Source organism: Panulirus ornatus, chromosome 13 (genome assembly GCF_036320965.1).
Source record: "Panulirus ornatus isolate Po-2019 chromosome 13, ASM3632096v1, whole genome shotgun sequence".
Lineage (NCBI taxonomy): Eukaryota > Metazoa > Arthropoda > Malacostraca > Decapoda > Palinuridae > Panulirus > Panulirus ornatus.
In genome coordinates this window covers 60903899-60923479 of record NC_092236.1, presented here as the reverse complement: position 1 = coordinate 60923479, position 19581 = coordinate 60903899, and the positions used below count along the sequence as shown (strand labels likewise).

Genomic DNA, 19581 nt, shown 5'->3' with positions numbered 1-19581 from the left:
AATCCACTCCCAGATATCTAAAACACTTCACTTCCTCCAGTTTTTCTCCATTCAAACGTACATCCCAATTGACTTGAATTTGAATGGAGAAAAACTGGAGGAAGTGAAGTGTTTTAGATATCTGGGAGTGGATTTGGCAGCGGATGGAACCATGGAAGCAGAAGTGAATCATAGGGTGGGGGAGGGGGCGAAAATTCTGGGAGCCTTGAAGAATGTGTGGAAGTCGAGAACATTATCTCAGAAAACAAAAATGGGTATGTTTGAAGGAATAGTGGTTCCAACAATGTTGTATGGTTGCGAGGCGTAGGCTATGGATAGAGTTGTGCGGAGGAGGGTGGATGTGATGGAAATGAGATGTTTGAGGACAATATGTGGTGTGAGGTGGTTTGATCGAGTAAGTAATAATAGGGTAAGAGAGATCTGTGGTAATAAAGAGTGTGGTTGAGAGAGCAGAAGAGGGTGTTTTGAAATGATTTGGTCACATGGAGAGAATGAGTGAGGAAAGATTGACCAAGAGGATATATGTGACAGAAGTGGAAGGAACGAGAAGTGGGAGACCAAATTGGAGGTGGAAAGATGGAGTGAAAAAGATTTTGAGTGATCGGGGCCTGAACATACAGGAGGGTGAAAGGCATACAAGGATAGAGTGAATTGGAACAATATGGTATACTGGGGTCGATGTGCTGTCAATGAATTAAACCAGGGCATGTGAAGCAAATGGGGTAAACCATGGGAAGTTTTGCGGGGCCTGGATGTGGAAAGGGAGTTGTGGTTTCATTGCATTACACATGACAGTTAGAGACTGAGTGTGAACAGATGTGGCCTTTGTTGTCTTTTCCTATCGCTACCTTGTGCGCATGCAGGGGAAAGGGGGTGCCATTTCATGTGTTGCGGGGTGGCAACGGAAATGGATGAAGGCAGCAAGTATGAATTATTTACATGTGTATGTATGTATATGTCTGTGTATATATATATATAAGGTAGGAACCTTTGCTGACACTGAGCAAGAGTTACCTTCTGCCAATGGCCTGCTAAGGATTATGCACTAAAGGCGAAGAAGCAATATTGGATTTCACCAATCGTGGAGACTCTATCTTCATGGCCACCCCCTTAAAGGAGCACCAAGTGGGACTGATGTCAAGAGATATAGGTAGATAAGTCGTGCACAATCTTTTCCTTTATGTATGTCGATAAACTATAGAAAAAATCAAGTTCCTTTGAACTTTTTGAGCATTTTGTATTCCTGAACTGAAGGAATCAAACACTAAAAGTCTTTTGTTGTTATAGGTGTATCCTGCCCCACCACACACACTGTGTTGATTTTTGTGGCAGTTTATGTGAATCAAATCCACCCTCTAAATCTCCTCTGAGTCCATCTTCTCTAAATGGACATTCATCTCCTGTTAATAATACACTCAATTGATCCGAGTCATATTCATCAAGAATATCATTTTGATTAGTGGGCTTAGAGTGGCATGATGGCATCCCACAGTTGTTGTACTACCCCTCATTTATGAGTGGCATGATGGCATCCCACAGTTGTTGTACTACCCCTCATTTATGATCAAGCACACTGACTCATTTTCAAAAAAATGCCCATATCTAATGGCATCATCATAAATGAGGCCAGGTAGGTCTTCCATCACCAAAATTTGCCCGTCAAGCTCCAATCCAGTTTTGAATGTAGAATCTATAATGTACCACCCCAGTGAACCCTTATTTTTCCAAGTGACATGTCCCAGCCCCAGAGAATGAGTTAGTAGAGAGGAGAGTTGCCACTATATGTGACACTAACAGTTGCAATATTACAAAATGCCAAAAGTATAGGAATCTCAGAGTCAAGTATAATGTATAAGATACCATTGGAAGGAAAAATATTGGAAAATTTTTAGGCAGCAATGTTGCTGTAAACAGACAAAAAAGAATTTCTTAAAGGAAGCCAAAATATGAAATTTTATTAAAAAAGCTTAAAGGAAGGAACAGAGAAGGGGGCCAGGTGAGGATATTTCCTCAGAGGCCCAGTCCACTGTTCTTAATGCTACCTCGCTGATGCGGGAAATGGTGAATACTATGAAAGAAAGAAAAGAAAGATAGTTTTAATTTTCTTTTGATATTTTTCATGCTATAAAAGCACTAAATAAACATTAGGTTCTTATGCTTTACAAGTTACACAAAATTGATTACAACCCAAGACACCAATTAGTTGGCAAGCACTTTACAAATTCCTCAAAATCAATTATAACCAAGCATATAATTTAGTATGCAATGGCATAAAAATTTCCTCAACATTATTCAAATACAGACTTTGTATTTTGCTATAATTTTGCAAAAGCAAGCTTTAGTATGTGGTCTTTTTCCCATTGTTGTTCATGTCAAACTGTAGAATGATTAAGGGGCAAGCCTTTCGTATACCCATCCATTTTCTCCTCTCTTGGTCAGACTCTCATCCAAAACTTCATCTGCTGCTGGTTTACTAAATAGAACCCTGTCATGTATGCGTGATGTCTGTCCCTGCCAGAATTCTATTGCTTCTGGCACAATGAGAAAGCCACCCCAATGCTCAGGTTTGGGGATTACTTTCTTCTCATCTTTATATTCCTCATTTAACTGGTCATCTATTTCTGTGAGTACATGGCGGCCAGCGATCACTTGGCTCTGTGGACTAACACAGGCCCCAATTTGACTGCTACATGGGCGAGAATGAAAATATTCTGAAGATTCTTCTTCACTCAACTTTACCACTTGTCCTTCAATCCGCACTGATCTCATGAGTGGTTCCCAGTAAAAACAAATGGAAGCATGAGGATTTTCAGCTAGCTCTCTTCCTTTTCTACTACTATAATTAGTGAAAAAGCAAAATCCTTCTTTCCCAAAGCCCTTCAAGAGCACCATACAAGCAGATGGCATCCCAGACTTAGTGGCAGTAGCTAAACACATGGCATTTTCCAAAAGAAAGAACAGAGAAGGGGGCCAGGTGAGGATATTCACCCAAAGGCCCAGTCCTCTGTTCTTAACGCTACCTCGCTAATGCGGGAAATGGCGAATAGTATGAAAAAAAAAATCCTCCCCTCTCGTTTTTTTTTCAATTTTCCGAAAGAAGGAACAGAGAAGGGGGCCAGGTGAGGATATTCCAAAAAAGGCCCAGTCCTCTGTTCCTAACGCTACCTCGCTAACGCGGGAAATGGCGAATAGTTTAAAAGAAAGAAAATATATATATATATATATATATATATATATATATATATATATATATATATATATATATATATATATATCTTTTTCTTTGCGTAAGATGAAAGCCAGCAAGGCAGCAGGTTTGGATGGTATTGCAGTGGAATTTATTAAAAAAGGGGGTGACTGTATTATTGACTGGTTGGTAAGGTTATTTAATGTATGTATGACTCATGGTGAGGTGCCTGAGGATTGGCGGAATGCGTGCATAGTGCCATTGTACAAAGGCAAAGGGGATAAGTGTGAGTGCTCAAATTACAGAGGTATAAGTTTGTTGAGTATTCCTGGTAAATTATATGGGAGGGTATTGATTTAGAGGGTGAAGACATGTACAGAGCATCAGATTGGGAAAGAGCAGTGTGGTTTCAGGAGTGGTAGAGGATGTGTGGACCAGGTGTTTGCTTTGAAGAATGTATGTGAGAAATACTTAGAAAAGCAAATGGATTTGTATGTAGCATTTATGGATCTGGAGAAGGCATATGATAGAGTTGATAGAGATGCTCTGTGGAAGGTATTAAGAATATATGGTGTGGGAGGCAAGTTGTTAGAAGCAGTGAAAAGTTTTTATCGAGGATGTAAGGCATGTGTACGTGTAGGAAGAGAGGAAAGTGATTGGTTCTCAGTGAATGTAGGTTTGCGGCAGGGGTGTGTGATGTCTCCCAGGTTGTTTAATTTGTTTATGGATGGGGTTGTTAGGGAGGTGAATGCAAGAGTTTTGGAAAGAGGGGCAAGTATGAAGTCTGTTGGGGATGAGAGAGCTTGGGAAGTGAGTCACTTGTTGTTCGCTGATGATACAGTGCTGGTGGCTGATTCATGTTAGAAACTGCAGAAGCTGGTGACTGAGTTTGGTAAAGTGTTTGAAAGAAGAAAGTTAAGAGTAAATGTGAATAAGAGCAAGGTAATTAGGTACAGTAGGGTTGAGGGTCAAGTCAATTGGGAGGTAAGTTTGAATAGAGAAAAATTGGAGGAAGTAAAGTGTCTTAGATATCTGGGAGTGGATCTGGCAGCGGATGGAACCATGGAAGCGGAAGTGGATCATAGGGTGGGGGAGGGGGTGAAAATCCTGGGAGCCTTGAAGAATGTGTGGAAGTCGAGAACATTATCTCGGAAAGCAAAAATGGGTATGTTTGAAGGAATAGTGGTTCCAACAATGTTGTATGGTTGTGAGGCGTGGGCTATGGATAGAGTTGTGCGCAGAAGGATGGATGTGCTGGAAATGAGATGTTTGAGGACAATGTGTGGTGTGAGGTGGTTTGATCGAGTAAGTAACGTAAGGGTAAGAGAGATGTGTGGAAATAAAAAGAGCGTGGTTGAGAGAGCAGAAGAGGGTGTTTTGAAATGGTTTGGGCACATGGAGAGAATGAGTGAGGAAAGATTGAGCAAGAGGATATATGTGTCGGAGGTGGAGGGAACGAGGAGAAGTGGGAGACCAAATTGGAGGTGGAAAGATGGAGTGAAAAAGATTTTGTGTGATCAGGGCCTGAACATGCAGGAGGGTGAAAGGAGGGCAAGGAATAGAGTGAATTGGATCGATGTGGTATACCGGGGTTGACGTGCTGTCAGTGGATTGAATCAGGGCATGTGAAGCGTCTGGGGTAAACCATGTAAAGCTGTGTAGGTATGTATATTTGCGCGTTTGGACGTATGTATATACATGTGTATGGGGGTGGGTTGGGCCATTTCTTTCGTCTGTTTCCTTGCGCTACCTCGCAAATGCGGGAGACAGCGACAAAGCAAAAAAAAAAAAGAATGTATACATTGAAATGTATGGGTATGTATATGTGCGTGTATGGACGTGTATGTACATACATGTGTATGTGGGTGGGTTGGGTCATTCTTTTGTTTGTTTCCTTGCGCTACCTCGCTAGCGCTGGAGACAGTGATAAAGTATAATAAAAAAGAAAATAAAAATGATATATAAGGGAGAAAGAGTACTTCCCACATATTCCCTGCATGTTGTAGCAGGTGACTTGTACTTCAGTTTCTATAAGGGGAAACAGGAAAAGGAATCAATCAGGGAGTGCTCATCCTCCTTGAAGGCTCAGATTAGGATGTCTAAATTTGTATGGATATAACCAAGATGAGAAGAAAGGTGAGATAGGTAGTATGTTTGTGGAAAGAAACCTGGATGTTCTGGCTCTAAGTGAAGCAAAGCTCAAGGGTAAAGGGGAAGAATTTTTGGAAAAGTCTTGGTTGTAGAGTCAGGAGTTGGTGGAGCCTTCAAGTCTTGGACCATTTAATACTGAATAATTTTTTGGTAGTTTATCTCCTTGACATCTTATCAAAACTCTTCCTTATAGCATTGGGCTCTAGAGGATTTCTGGCAATTTATCTTCTTGACCTCTTTTTAAATCTCTTTTTCTTACAGTTTTGGGTCAGTTAGTGAATAACAAGTTATGTGGTGAGCTGTATAGGTCAAGATGGATCCAAACCCCAGTTTTCTCTTTTTTCTAAGAATTAAGCCATTAAGTTTGGAAAGAGCCCTAGTATCATCCATTCTTGGGAGATTTCATGGAGAGAGCATCATGCCTAATGCCCAGTTAAATCCCTTCAAGATTCTTTGGACTTCACCTGAGATTACCAAGGGATTCATTTATTTCTGCACCTTGGAACTTTAAACCAGTTTCAGAAAGAAATTTGTCTACATAGATCAAGAACTTTACCTAGGTGGTTTGGTCTGGGCTTTTAGCTGAAGCGCACCTGTAAGGAAGGTGGCCTCTAGTTTAGCCTTCTTCAGAAGCCTTTTTTTGGAGGAGTTCAAGAAAAAAGGCCTTTTGCATGCTTCTTCCTCTTTCATAAAATTGCATTTGTTTAGGCATTGTGAAGATTTCTTTTACTAGAGAGTTGGATTCCAATTCTTCTCCAGTTCATCGATTGAGGTCGTTAATTTTTGCTTTAGTCTGTTGTGAAGCTTTTTTTATAGCCCTCTTCATGTGGGTATGCTCTTATTCCTTTCAAGACAGGAGAGGAGAGAAATAGATTTTGAAACCTAAAGAAAGTTTTCTCCAGAGGCAATGTTCTTCAAACAGTCATTACTGTATATTTTGCCCTCCCAGGCTTTCTGCTGCTTTTTCAAAAAACATTTCTCTTTACCATTTGTGACCACCTTGTGTTAGCGCTTTGTTCTATGGAGTCAGAGCTCGGATCACCCTGGAGCAGGTTGTTCCGTGACATCGACTTGATGGTCATTCATCTTCTGAGAGTGGGCTCATTAGTCAAGCAAAAGGCTTCAGAGTTTCAAGGTTCAGCCAGAAAGGATGAATGAATGAGGGCTTCCTCACCAATATTTGAAGGGTTGGAATGATCCACACCCCAATACTCCTCAAGAAATATCTGTTCTATCTATCTGTCTAAGTAATGTAAGGGTAAGAGAGATGTGTGGAAATAAAAAGAGCGTGGTTGAGAGAGCAGAAGAGGGTGTTTTGAAATGGTTTGGGCACATGGAGAGAATGAGTGAGGAAAGATTGACCAAGAGGATATATGTGTCGGAGGTGGAGGGAACGAGGAGAAGAGGGAGACCAAATTGGAGGTGGAAAGATGGAGTGAAAAAGATTTTGTGTGATCAGGGCCTGAACATGCAGGAGGGTGAAAGGAGGGTAAGGAATAGAGTGAATTGGAGCGATGTGGTATACCGGGGTTGACGCTTTCAGTGGATTGAATCAAGGCATGTGAAGCGTCTGGGGTAAACCATGGAAAACTGTGTAGGTATGTATATTTGCGTGTGTGGACGTATGTATATACATGTGTATGGGGGTGGGTTGGGCCATTTCTTTCGTCTGTTTCCTTGTGCTACCTCGCAAACGCGGGAGACAGCGACAAAGCAAAAAAAAAAAAAAAAAAAATCTATCTGTCTATCTCTCTATATATATATCTATGATGCCTATTTGCAACTGGAACTCCCTGTATGGGGGGCCACAGCAATAGTTCCCATAACTTGTGAACTCCAGTGCTGCTTTTTAGCCTTTAATATCTTACCCTTAACAGGCCACTGGCAAAGGGCAACTCTAGTGCAGTGTTTGCAGAGGCTCCTACCTAATCCTCCTGCTGACCACTTCTACTTAATCCTCTAATGTTCTTACCTACTGCTTTTGGCTATTGTTTTTACATAATGATCCTGCCTAAATGTTCCTACCTACTACTATCTGTTGCTCCAACTGTTTTGCCAAAAGGCAGGGCTAGCACATAGCGCTCACCACAGGTAAATCTAGAGTGACAGAATGAGCTGTGTGAGTTAAGTGTTTTCAAATGTTATGTATGACAAGGAGAGATTGTAAGTTTGTGGACAGAATGCCATCTGTCCATGTGTGGGTGAGGCAGAAAGGAAAAACAGCCACCTGGGTCAGAGGAGTGCAATTCAATCTCTGAAGTGCTGGCTACTACATATCCTCACTAACCCTCCCAGTGCTCAGGTGGGTGGTATTGGTAATATACCTCCATGGTTGTTGACTGCCAACCAAATACTTTCTACAAATATCTCATTGCTAATATGATGCCACATTGTAAAGGTTTTTTATCTTTCAAAACCTACATTTCTAACATATTTCTAAAGATGTACATGGAAAACATGTGAATGCAAATTGTAAAACAGGTGCCAAAACTTGATGCTCGTTGTCTGTTAAGAAGGGTCCTTATAACCAGAATATTTTGAGTAGAATTTCCTAAGATGTAAAAATTAAAGCATGAAAATTTCCTCAGGTACTTAGCTCAGGCCATTAAGGAATCCAGTGTCAAGCCCAAGGTATTTGTTTCTGCTTCAGGAGTTGGTAAGCATTACTTTGTGCACTTTTTAGAAAGTAATATCACTGTATATGATATATTGCTGTGCAGGCAGAGTATTGAAAATCTGTAATGTATGGGACCAAGCAGTGTGGATATTGGATTATAATGGATCATAGAAATGTATGATACAGATTGTGGTCTGAGTGTACTTTAACCTAACAGATTGTTTTGTATGCGTAATGGAGTTTTTAGATATAACTTTCCTTTTTCATACATGTTCACCATTTCCCACTGTAGAAAGATAGTCCCAGAAACAGATGAACATCTCCACTTGCTCACACTGATTTTCTAGCTGTCATGTGTAATGCACCAAAACTAGAGCTTCGATCCACAGCCAAGCCCAAGAGGGCATTATATGATTTACTGTTTCATGTGCCATGGGATAGCACATTGCCCCCATAAACTCAACTACATTTCTCAAATTCATTTTGTTCCATGCACAGTTCTCACCATCCTGCATGTTCAGGCCTTGATGCCTCAAAGCGTCTTTCACTCTATCCTTATATCTACTTCTTGATCTTTCCCATTGCTCCCCCCAAATCTGACACATGGATCCTCTTACTCAGTTTTCTATCATCCTCTCCATGTGTCAAAACCATTGCAACACAGTATGGTCAGTTCTCTCAGTCAGACTGCACTTACTCCTGCACTTTACTTTTTCACTGTAATTTTGTACATGATTGTCCTTCCACATACAGCATATTGCCTTCAGACATTTCACCCTCTTCCATTCTTTTGCACTCATGGCTGAAGACTTGTATTTGAAGAACATTGTCAATACTACTGTACCTTTAGACATACCCATCTATGCCCAGATATAGTGACCTCTCTTTTCACACATTTGTCAGTGCATCTAGGACCTTAGCCCCTCCTCACAAACCCAGTGATTTCAGCTCCCAGCTTCCATCATCTGCCCTATCCATTCCCAGGTATTTAAAGTGGTCCACTTCCTTTAGGTTCTTCCCATTCAAACTTGCACTTAAACCATCTTTTGTTGACCCCATTGTACACATCTGTAAACGTTAATTCTCTGTGACCTCCTTTCACACACTCCCCTATATTCAGACACTGCAACTGCTGGAGTTTCTTGAGTCTGTCATCATAGTTATGTCATATGCAAGTAGCAACTGACCTGGGCCTCTCCAACCCTAGCATACTGTAGATTTGCTCCATCCAACTTTCTGATCATGTAATGGTGTCTCCTTGATCTTATGCAGATTAGGTGCTAAACAAAGGCAGCTGATTTGAGTGTTGACATAACTGGATAAATGAAACTATGTCTCTGGTAAAGACTGTAATGTCCAGAATATCCTCTCCATTGACGGTAATAAAGTCAGCAGTCAGCAGTATTTAACATGCTTGACTTTGTCCAGTATTTTCAATTCATGCACTGATGGTATCTTATAGGGATGCAGGTGCAACTGCTTCTTCAGCACTCTACATGTGCTGCTATATGAGATGCCTGTTTGCTGTGCCAATTTACAAACTTTTTCAAGCTTTGCAATCCGAAATATCCAGTGTGTTCTTTCGTTTTCAAGCTTTGCAATCCAAAATATCCAATGTGTTCTTTCATGTTACTGCTTATCCAAAACTTGGCAATTAATCGCTGTACTGCATTTTGATGTGGTACAGGGTGTTGGGATATTTTTTCAGCAAACTTCTGTTGCACTTCGTCTGTATATTGGTCTGCACTGTGTAACACCTGTTCTACCGTACACTTGAGCTTCAAGTGACAAAACCATTTTCACATTAATACCTTTTAGCTTCTGGATGTGCTTTTATTCAATGAAAAACTAAAGCAAAATTGCATGAGGAAGGAAGGGGAGGGAGAGGTCAGTCACCATAGATGTCAAAAGTCATTTGTTGTAACAATGATACTAAGAATAAGGCTGTTTTATTGTTTGTAGTGTAGGTGCACCGTGACTTTTGGATCACCCAGTATATGTACATTTCACTCACCCTACTCTTCTATTTTCACCAGTTGTTTTTCATATAGCACACCTTGAAACATGGAGCCTGAGAAACCTAAAACCCCGTCATGATTGATTTCAGTCTATTTTACTGTCATAAAGTAATGCATGCAGTCACTTTGTTCATCATTAAAACAAAATTTTACTCCTTATCAATGGTATTTCAAAGGAATGCACTTTTTGAATCCCAGGTTTCCTTTCCACAACATGAAAGACTTATCAGTACACAAATCTTGAAATGGCATAAATTTCTCTTGGAATTTCAAGAACAATGTTAGCCTCAATATCAGACATGGACAGTGAACTTGAGGAAAGCATAGTATGGAGCTTCCTTGATGATGCTAGAGTAAGCAGAATCATGAGATCTGAATCTGATCAAAAGGAAATGCAAAAACACATAGATATGATTTTCATAAAGACAGAGGTGAACCTAATGGAAATTGATGAAGATAAAATCACAGCATGTGCAGCAGTTGGGGGACCATGGAAAGGTCTGTGGGGCCTAATTGTGGATAAGGGGCTCTGGTTTTGGTGCATTATACATGTCAGTTAGAGAGTGGATGTAAGCAAATAAGGCCATTTCTTTATCTTTTCTTGGCACAACCTTCTTGTTGGGAGTTCCAGGAGGGAACAGTCATCAGAGGTAATAGATAGATACATTGACAGGTTAAAGTTGAAAAGATGGAGTAGAGTGCAAAGGATCTTAAAAAATGGTTGGAAAGCACTAACAGCATTATCATCAACATTTGTGGTGGAGCTTGACTGTAAAGTCAAGAATATGAGGAGGAATTTCTTTTTTAAAGCACATGGGACAACTGGCTCTGTGGAAATAATGTGCAATGAAAGTGTTAAGGAGCATGTGGAAGGAAAACTTATTTACTGTGCTGTGAGGACAAAGATGGGTGTGTGAAGGTATAGTTGTTCTGACTATTGTATGGAAGCAAGTTTTAGGCTATGGTTAAAAAGAAAGGAAGACATTGGATGTGTTGGATATTAAATGCTCGAGGATATTTGGCATGAAGCAGTATGATTATGCAAGAAATGACATTTGGAGGAATGATAGTGACCAGCTTGATTGAGTGGCAGCTCCAGAGTGTGCTGAAATGGTTCAGGCATATGAAAAGGATAAAGGTAGAGAGACTAACTGAAAGGATCTGTGTTAGAAGCCAGAGAAAAAAGAAATGGAGAACCTGACAAGGAAGTAGAAGGATTGAGTAATGGAGCTTTTAGGGTACTAGGACCAGAGCATTCAGGAGGGTGAGAGGCATGTATTTGAGGGAATGTTTGGAGTGATTGGGAACTTTATACAGGGGTTGACCTGCTGTCAAGGTGAACTAAGGAGTAGTTTGTAGGTCTTGGATGTGGATTTTTTTCTTTTAAAAAACATTGGAGGTTTCAGTCACAGAGGCAGAGGGAACAAGGAGAAGTGGGAGACCAAATTGGAGGTAGAAGGATGGAGTGAAAAAGGTTTTGAGCGATTGGGGCCTGAACATACAGGAGGTGGTTGACATGTTGTCAGTGGATTGAACCAGGGCATGGGAAGCGTCTAGGGTAAACCATGGAAAGTTTTGTGGGACCTGGATGTGGAAAGGGAGCTGTGGTTTCGATGCATTACACGTGATGGCTAGAGACTGAGTGTGAACCCTGCGTGTATGCGGGGGGAGGGGGGTGCCATTTCACGTGTGGCAGGGTGGTAGTGGGAATGGATGAAGGCCGTATGTATGAATAGGTACATGTGTATATATGTATATGTCTATGTATTTATATGTCTGTGTCTGTATATGTATGTATACGTTGAAATGTATAGGTATGTATATATGCGTGTGTGGGCGTTTATGTATATACATGTGTATGTGGGTGGGTTGGGTCATTCTTTCGTCTGCTTCCTTGCACTACTTCGCTAACATGGGAGACAGCGACAAAGTATAATAAATAATGAAATAAGATCTAGTTGTGAAAGCATCAGAGATGAATGTGTAGTATAGTATAGTATAGTATAGTATAGCGGGGGGCTGGAAATCCTCCCCTCTCGTTTTTAATTTTCCAAAAGAAGGTACAGAGAAGGGGGCCAAGTGAGGATATTCCCTCAAAGGCTCAGTCCTCTGTTCTTAACGCTACCTCGCTAACGTGGGAAATGGCGAATAGTTTGAAAGAAAAGAAAGTATAGTACAGTACATGTTTGGTAAGAGATACAATGACACATGATTAGATTTCAACCCAAGCAGTAAGGGTTACAGTGAAATATAGATCATATCATAATCTTTGATTAAGATGGCTACTAAATGCTGGAAGCATTTCTCCAATACTACTGAAAAATTTGCCTTCAGTGCTTTTTTTCCCCCATTATGATGAAAAATTCTAATGAGTGGTACAGCCAATACATATGTGAATTGGGATTTTTGGTTTACAGATCTAGTTGTGAAAGCAACAGAGATAAATGTGTAGTCATCAAAACTCAATTTGTTTGAATGTCTGATGGTTTATGGTAATTCATACACAGAAGTCAGTTTGACACTAACATTTTACTGCACATTTTGTGTTTAACTAGGCCATACAGCAGTAGTCCATTGTCTGTCAAGTAACTCTATTGTCTCTTTCAAAACAAGGATATAGAGGTTACTGAAGTATCTCTTTCAAAATTAGAATATTTTTTGTTTGGTACACTTAACTGACTCTCCACATCCTACTAACTTTAGACTGGGCAGCTTTGGGGGCATGATGTCGAAATCTAATGGAGTGAAGGGATTCAAAAGGAATGTAACCAGAGGAAAGAAAGCAGAGTGAATGAAAAACATCAGAGAAAAAATTCAAAATGGTCCTCTCTCTCGATGTCTTGAGGTAGAACAACAGAAGGAAATGTATCTCTGTACTTAAAGCCATACAGAGAGGATAGAGAATTCCTGGTAAACACAACAGTATATTTCTTGTAAGTGCAATAAAGAGTATGTAAGAACAAAATATGAAAGATGATTGAAACTTGATCATCATGTGGGGAGGAACTTGGCTTTTGTCTGCTCTGGGAAATGTAACATAAAGAGGTCATCGTGTCGTAATGGAATTAGGTGTCATGGACAATTCCTTATACTGTATTTGATTTTGATATTTTGGCACACACTTTCATATCCCCTGTGCTCTACTTGGTCTGCCTTTGGCATACCATTGGGTCTCTCAAGTTCAGCGATGTTGCTTTGCAGAATTATTGTTATTACAGTTCTATAACATGCATATTATGTACTCAAAAGGGGGCAAAGTTCCTGGGTGCATTCAGATGTGGAAAGAGAGGTCACTGTCAGTGAGGCAATGATATGCATATATCCTTGTTTAATGGTATAACAGAGTAGATGGTGCTGTAAGGGTGGGAGGCATGGTCCCTTATGAAAAAGTACAGAAGAGGATAGGTGTTAGAAATGAAATGGTTGAGGAAAATATGTGGTTTGAAGAGTGCGGTGAGGTGTGGTAGTAAGAAGAGTATGGTTGAAAGAGATGAAAATGGTGTGCTGAAATGTTTTGGACATAAAGACAGGATGAATGAAGAAAGACTGAACCAAGGGGTATATGTGTCAAAAGTGGAGGGAATAAGGAGTGGGAGACCAGGGATGAGATGGAAGGATGGAGTGCAATATGCTTTAAGTTATCAGGGCTTGAACATGCAGGAGGGTTTAAGTCATGCATAGGATTAAGTGAATTGGAGTGATGTGGTTCCAGGGGGATGCTTGATGTTAGTGAGCTCAACCAGGGCATATGAAGGAGTTAGAAAAAAATTGCAAAAAGGTCTGTGTGACTTAGCTGTGAATTGAGAGCTCTGGTTTCACTAAAAGCTAGAGAGTGAATATGACCAAGGCCTTTCTACATCTGTTCTTGGTGTTGCATCACTAATGCAGGAAATAGCAAAAATTTATGAAAAAAATAACCAGAAGTATACTGTACAGGTATACTGACAGGTATACAGGGGTTGACGTGCTGTCAGTGGATTGAATCAAGGCATGTGAAGCATCCGGGGTAAACCATGGAAAGCTGTGTAGGTATGTATATTTGCGTGTGTGGACGTGTGTATGTACATGTGTATGGGGGGGGGTTGGGCCATTTCTTTCGTCTGTTTCCTTGCGCTACCTTGCAAACGCGGGAGACAGCGACGAGGTATAAAAAAAAAAAAAAAAAAAAAAAAATACTGTACTACCATACAGTAAAGCTGGTATATTCAGCAGAAACAATATAGTGTGTTAGAAAATGTAATGTTGAAATATAGATTTGGTTTACAATATAAAGGAATTTTGTCAGACTGAATGTACATCTTTCAGGCTATTACCCACCAAAGCAAGGTGAAGTGTATGCAGAGGATGGTCCTGGTGGAGACTTTGATTTTCTGTCTCGTTTGTGTTCTGACTGGGAAAATGCTGTAAATCTTCCTCCTAGCCTTAATGTAAGGACAGTCAAGATAAGAACAGGTATGGCCTTTTAACTCCCAGCATTTTTTCTTGGTTGCTGATAGTTAATACAAGCAATGTTTAGAAATGTTTTTGATAATACTTGTCAACAACATTTTTATGTTTTATTTTGGAAATACTTATGCACTTGATTTACTTGATGGAAATAGGAATGTTTTTGACCATCTCAGTATTCATGGAATTATGTACCTAGTTTTAGTAAACTCCTACTTCTGACTGAATTGGATTAATACCAAGATGTCTTTTCCTTCCCTTGTCATATAAGCATATGAAAATTTTTCATTTTTTATTGTTCTTTCCATTATCAGTCCAGACATGTGAGCTAGGAGAATCTCCATGCTTCTCTAGGGGTTAGGAGCCTATAACCTCTGAATGAGATCATAATTTTTACTCTTCACAAACCACCCAAAAGGTAGTTGTAATAGCTCAACCCTCAGCAGTCCCCACCTGGCCACTAGGGCACACAAAGCAAGCCATCACATAATTCTCCAGATCTTAGGCACATTGGACATATTCTTACATATCTTACTATTTACCTTTTGGTTTGGGGCCATATACCTGTGGAGGGAATGGTCATGGATTTGTGATACCATTTGGTGGGGGCCATATACCTGTGGAGTGTTTTTGATCATGGATTTGTGGTAAGCAACATGGGAAGATGATTCAGGAAATTCTTGGCTGGCTTTAGTCATGACATCTCAGGGCCCACTTGTTTACCAAGATAAGTATTCCTTGTTTTTACTAGGGTATAGGCTATATTCATATATCATCATTAGTTGATGAAAAGAATACAGCCTCATTAATATACTTTCTGAATCTAGTACAGCCATAGAGCTGCAGGAACCCCTGAAAAAGGGGTCTTTGGTTAACCCAAAACCCCATATGAAATAATTCATGGAATAATAATAAGAATAATTATGATAGTGATAATAATAGTAGTAGTAATTATCCCCGGGAAGAGGAAAAAGAATTCTTTCTTTGTGTCCCTTGTATATCGTAGAAGACATTTATACAGGGCAGGAGCAAGGAGCCGGAAACCTTCCCCTCTAGTACTTATATTTCTAAAAGAGAACAGAAGAAGAAGCCAAGCAGGGAGTGTTCCTCCTCCTTGAAGGTTAAGGTGTTGTGTGAATCTGTGAGGCTGTAACTGTGCTTATGTACCAGGCTATGAGAAGAAAAATCATGAGAGGTGGGTGTTGTGGTAGCACCTGAGTGTGAGTGTGTTAGCAGTTTTGATGCAAGAGACCAGGTATTAGTGAAGGGTGATTTGAATGCAAAGGTGAGTAATGAGGTAGTTGAGGGTATGATTGGGGGACATGGAGTGTTCAGTAGTATGAATGGAAATGGTGAACAGCTTGTGGAGTTGTGTGCTGAAAAGGGAATGGTGACTGGAAATACCTTTAAAAAGAGGGACAGAGGCAAGTATGTGTATATAAGTAGGAAAGATGGTCATTGGGCATTATTGGATTACATATTAATTGATAGGCATGTAAAAGAGAGACTTTTGTTTTTAAATTTGTTGAAGGGGCAGCTGGTGTGATGTCTGATCACTGTCTTGTGGAGACAAGGGTGAAGATTTGTAGAGGTTTTTGGAAAAGAGTAAACACTGTCAGGGAGAAGAGTGGTAAGTAAGTGAGCCTGGAAAAGAGACTTGTGTGAAGAGATACTTAGAGAGATTGAGTATCAAATGGCAAAAGGGGAGTGGGTGAATAATAGGCAGTCTTTAAGGAAGTGCAGTTGGCATGTGCAAGGGATGCAATGTGGTAATGTGAAAGATGGGAGGTGGGCAGATGAGAAAGAATAGTGAGTAGTGGAATGAAGAAGTAAAGTTGCTTGTGAAAGAGAACTTACAGGGAAGGAGTGTAAACGATTGAAGGATTGATAAGAGAAAGCAGCAGGAGGTCAAGAGGAAGGTGCCCACTTTAAAAGAGGGAAAATGAGAGATGAGATGAGCAAGTATTTGTAAACTTTTGGGAGAATAAAATGTTTTGGAAGGTTAATAGTGTGCAGAAAACAAGAGAACAAAAAGAAACATTGTGGAATGGGGCAAAAGGGGAAGTGATAACAGTTAGTGATGAAGTGAGGAGGAGATGGGGCGAGTACTTTGAAACTTTTGAACGTGTTTGATGATAGGGTGGCAGATGTAGGGTGTTTGGTTTGGGGTAGTATGTGAAGTAAGAGAGTTATGGAGAGTGATTTGGTGAAGAGAGAAGAGGTGGTGAAAGCCTTACATAAGATGAAATGTGGCAAAGCAGCAGAAGTGTTGCAGTGGAATATAATCAGAAAGGAGTGACTGTGTTATTAATTGGTTAGGATTTTCATTGTGTGTATGGATCATTGTGATATACCTGAGAATTGGCAGATTGCATGTATAATGCCTTTGTATAAAGATAAGGGGGATAAAGGTGAGTGTTCATACTACAGAGGTATAAGTTTGTTGAGTGTACCTGATAAGTTTGAAAGATGTACAAGAGAAAGTGGCAAGAGGTCAGGAGGAAGGTGCAGCAGCTGCAAAAGAGGGCAAGTGAGAATTGAGGAGAGCGAATTCAGCAAACCTTGGGGAGAATGATAAGAGTTTGAAAGGAGGTTAATGGTGTGAGAACAAGAGAACTGATGGTAGTGTCTGTGAAAGGGGCAGACAGGTGTGCTAACAGGCAGAGATGAGGTGAATATGAAATAGCGTTATTGGATTATGTGTTAATTGACAGGTGTGCGAAAGAGAGACTTTTGGATGTTAATGTGCTGAGAGGTGCAACTGGAGGGATGTCTGATCATTATCTTGTGGAGGCAAAGGTGAAGATTTGTATGGGTTTTCAGAAAAGAAGAGAGAATGTTGGGGTGAAGAGGGTGGTGAGAGTAAGTGAGCTTGGGAAGGAGACTTGTGTGAGGAAGTACCAGGAGAGACTGAGTACAGAATGGAAAAAGGTGAGAACAAAGAAGGTAAGGGGAGTGGGGGATGGAATGGGATGTATTTAGGGAAGCAGTGATGGTTGCGCAAAAGATGCTTGTGGCATGAGAAGCGTGGGAGGTGAGTTGATTAGAAAGGGTAGTGAGTGGTGGGATGAAGAAGTAAGATTATTAGTGAAAGAGAAGAGAGAGGCATTTGGATGATTTTTGCAGGGAAAAAATGCAAATGAGTGGGAGATGTATAAAAGAAAGAGGCAGGAGGTCAAGAGAAAGGTGCAAGAGGTGAAAAAGAGGGCAAATGAGAGTTGGGGTGAGAGAGTATCATTAAATTTTAGGGAGAATAAAAAAATGTTCTGGAAGGAGGTAAATAAAGTGCGTAAGACAAGGGAGCAAATGGGAACTTCAGTGAAGGGGGCTAATGGGGAGGTGATAACAAGTATTGGTGATGTGAGAAGGAGATGGAGTGAGTATTTTGAAGGTTTGTTGAATGTGTTTGATGATAGAGTGGCAGATATAGGGTGTTTTGGTCAAGGTGGTGTGCAGAGTGAGAGGGTTAGGGAAAATGATTTGGTAAACAGAGAAGAGGTAGTAAAAGCTTTGCGGAAGATGAAAGCTGGCAAGGCAGCAGGTTTGGATGGTATTGCAGTGGAATTTATTGAAAAAGGGGGTGACTGTATTGTTGACTGGTTGGTAAGGTTATTTAACGTATGTATGATTCATGGTGAGGTGCCTGAGGATTGGCTGAATGCGTGCATAGTGCCATTGTACAAAGGCAAAGGGGATAAGAGTGAGTGCTCAAATTACAGAGGTATAAGTTTGTTGAGTATTCCTGGTAAATTATATGGGAGGGTATTGATTGAGAGGGTGAAGGCATGTACAGAGCATCAGATTGGGGAAGAGCAGTGTGGTTTCAGAAGTGGTAGAGGATGTGTGGATCAGGCGTTTGCTTTGAAGAATGTATGTGAGAAATACTTAGAAAAGCAAATGGATTTGTATGTAGCATTTATGGATCTGGAGAAGGCATATGATAGAGTTGATAGAGATGCTCTGTGGAAGGTACTAAGAATATATGGTGTGGGAGGCAAGTTGTTAGAAGCAGTGAAAAGTTTTTATCAAGGATGTAAGGCATGTGTACATGTAGGAAGAGAGGAAAGTGATTGGTTCTCAGTGAATGTAGGTTTGTGGCAGGGGTGTGTGATGTCTCCATGGTTGTTTAATTTGTTTATGGATGGGGTTGTTAGGGAGGTGAATGCAAGAGTTTTGGAAAGAGGGGCAAGTATGAAGTCTGTTGGGGATGAGAGAGCCTGGGAAGTGAGTCAGTTGTTGTTCGCTAATGATACAGCGCTGGTGGCTGATTCATGTGAGAAACTGCAGAAGCTGGTGACTGAGTTTGGTAAAGTGTGTGAAAGAAGAAAGTTAAGAGGAAATGTGAATAAGAGCAAGGTTATTAGGTACAGTAGTGTTGAGGGTCAAGTCAATTGGGAGGTAAGTTTGAATGGAGAAAAACTGGAGGAAGTAAAGTGTTTTAGATATCTGGGAGTGATCTGGCAGTGGATGGAACCATGGAAGTGAAAGTGAATCATAGGGTGGGGGAGGGGGCGAAAATCCTAGGAGCCTTGAAGAATGTGTGGAAGTCGAGAACATTATCTCGGAAAGCAAAAATGGCTATGTTTGAAGGGATAGTGCTTCCAACAATGTTGTATGGTTGTGAGGCGTGGGCTATGGATAGAGTTGTGCGGAGGAGGGTGGATGTGCTGGAAATGAGATGTTTGAGGACAATATGTGGTGTGAGGTGGTTTGATCAAGTAAGTAATGTAAGGGTAAGAGCAATGTGTGGAAATAAAAAGAGCGTGGTTGAGAGAGCAGAAGAGGGTGTTTTGAAATGATTTGGGCACATGGAGAGAATGAGTAAGGAAAGATTGACCAAGAGGATATATGTGTCGGAGGTGGAGGGAATGAGAAGTGGGAGACCAAATTGGAGGTGGAAAGGTGGAGTGGAAAAGATTTTGAGTGATCAGGGCCTGAACGTGCAGGAGGGTGAAAGGCGGGCAAGGAATAGAGTGAATTGGATCGATGTGGTATACCGGGGTTGACGTGCTGTCAGTGGATTGAATCAGGGCATGTGAAGCGTCTGGGGTAAACCATGGAAAGTTCTATGGGGCCTGGATGTGGAAAGGGAGCTGTGGTTTCGGGCATTATTACATGACAGCTAGAGACTGAGTGTGAACGAATGTGGCCTTTGTTGTCTT

General features: G+C 40.7%; 1 protein-coding gene and 1 pseudogene across 2 annotated transcripts in view; one reads left to right on the top strand and one right to left on the bottom strand.

The window, feature by feature from the left end:
* The window catches only part of LOC139752966 (epimerase family protein SDR39U1-like), a 64622-nt gene that overhangs the window by 34209 nt on the left and 10832 nt on the right, over window positions 1-19581 (top strand). For both annotated transcript variants that reach the window (XM_071669117.1, XM_071669116.1), the window contains exons 4-5: window positions 7927-7994; window positions 14279-14425. In XM_071669117.1, the coding sequence (XP_071525218.1) occupies window positions 7927-7994; window positions 14279-14425 (215 nt within the window). The remainder of the gene's footprint in view (window positions 1-7926; window positions 7995-14278; window positions 14426-19581) is intronic.
* LOC139752979 (pyridoxine-5'-phosphate oxidase pseudogene) lies at window positions 2019-6405 on the bottom strand (annotated as a pseudogene).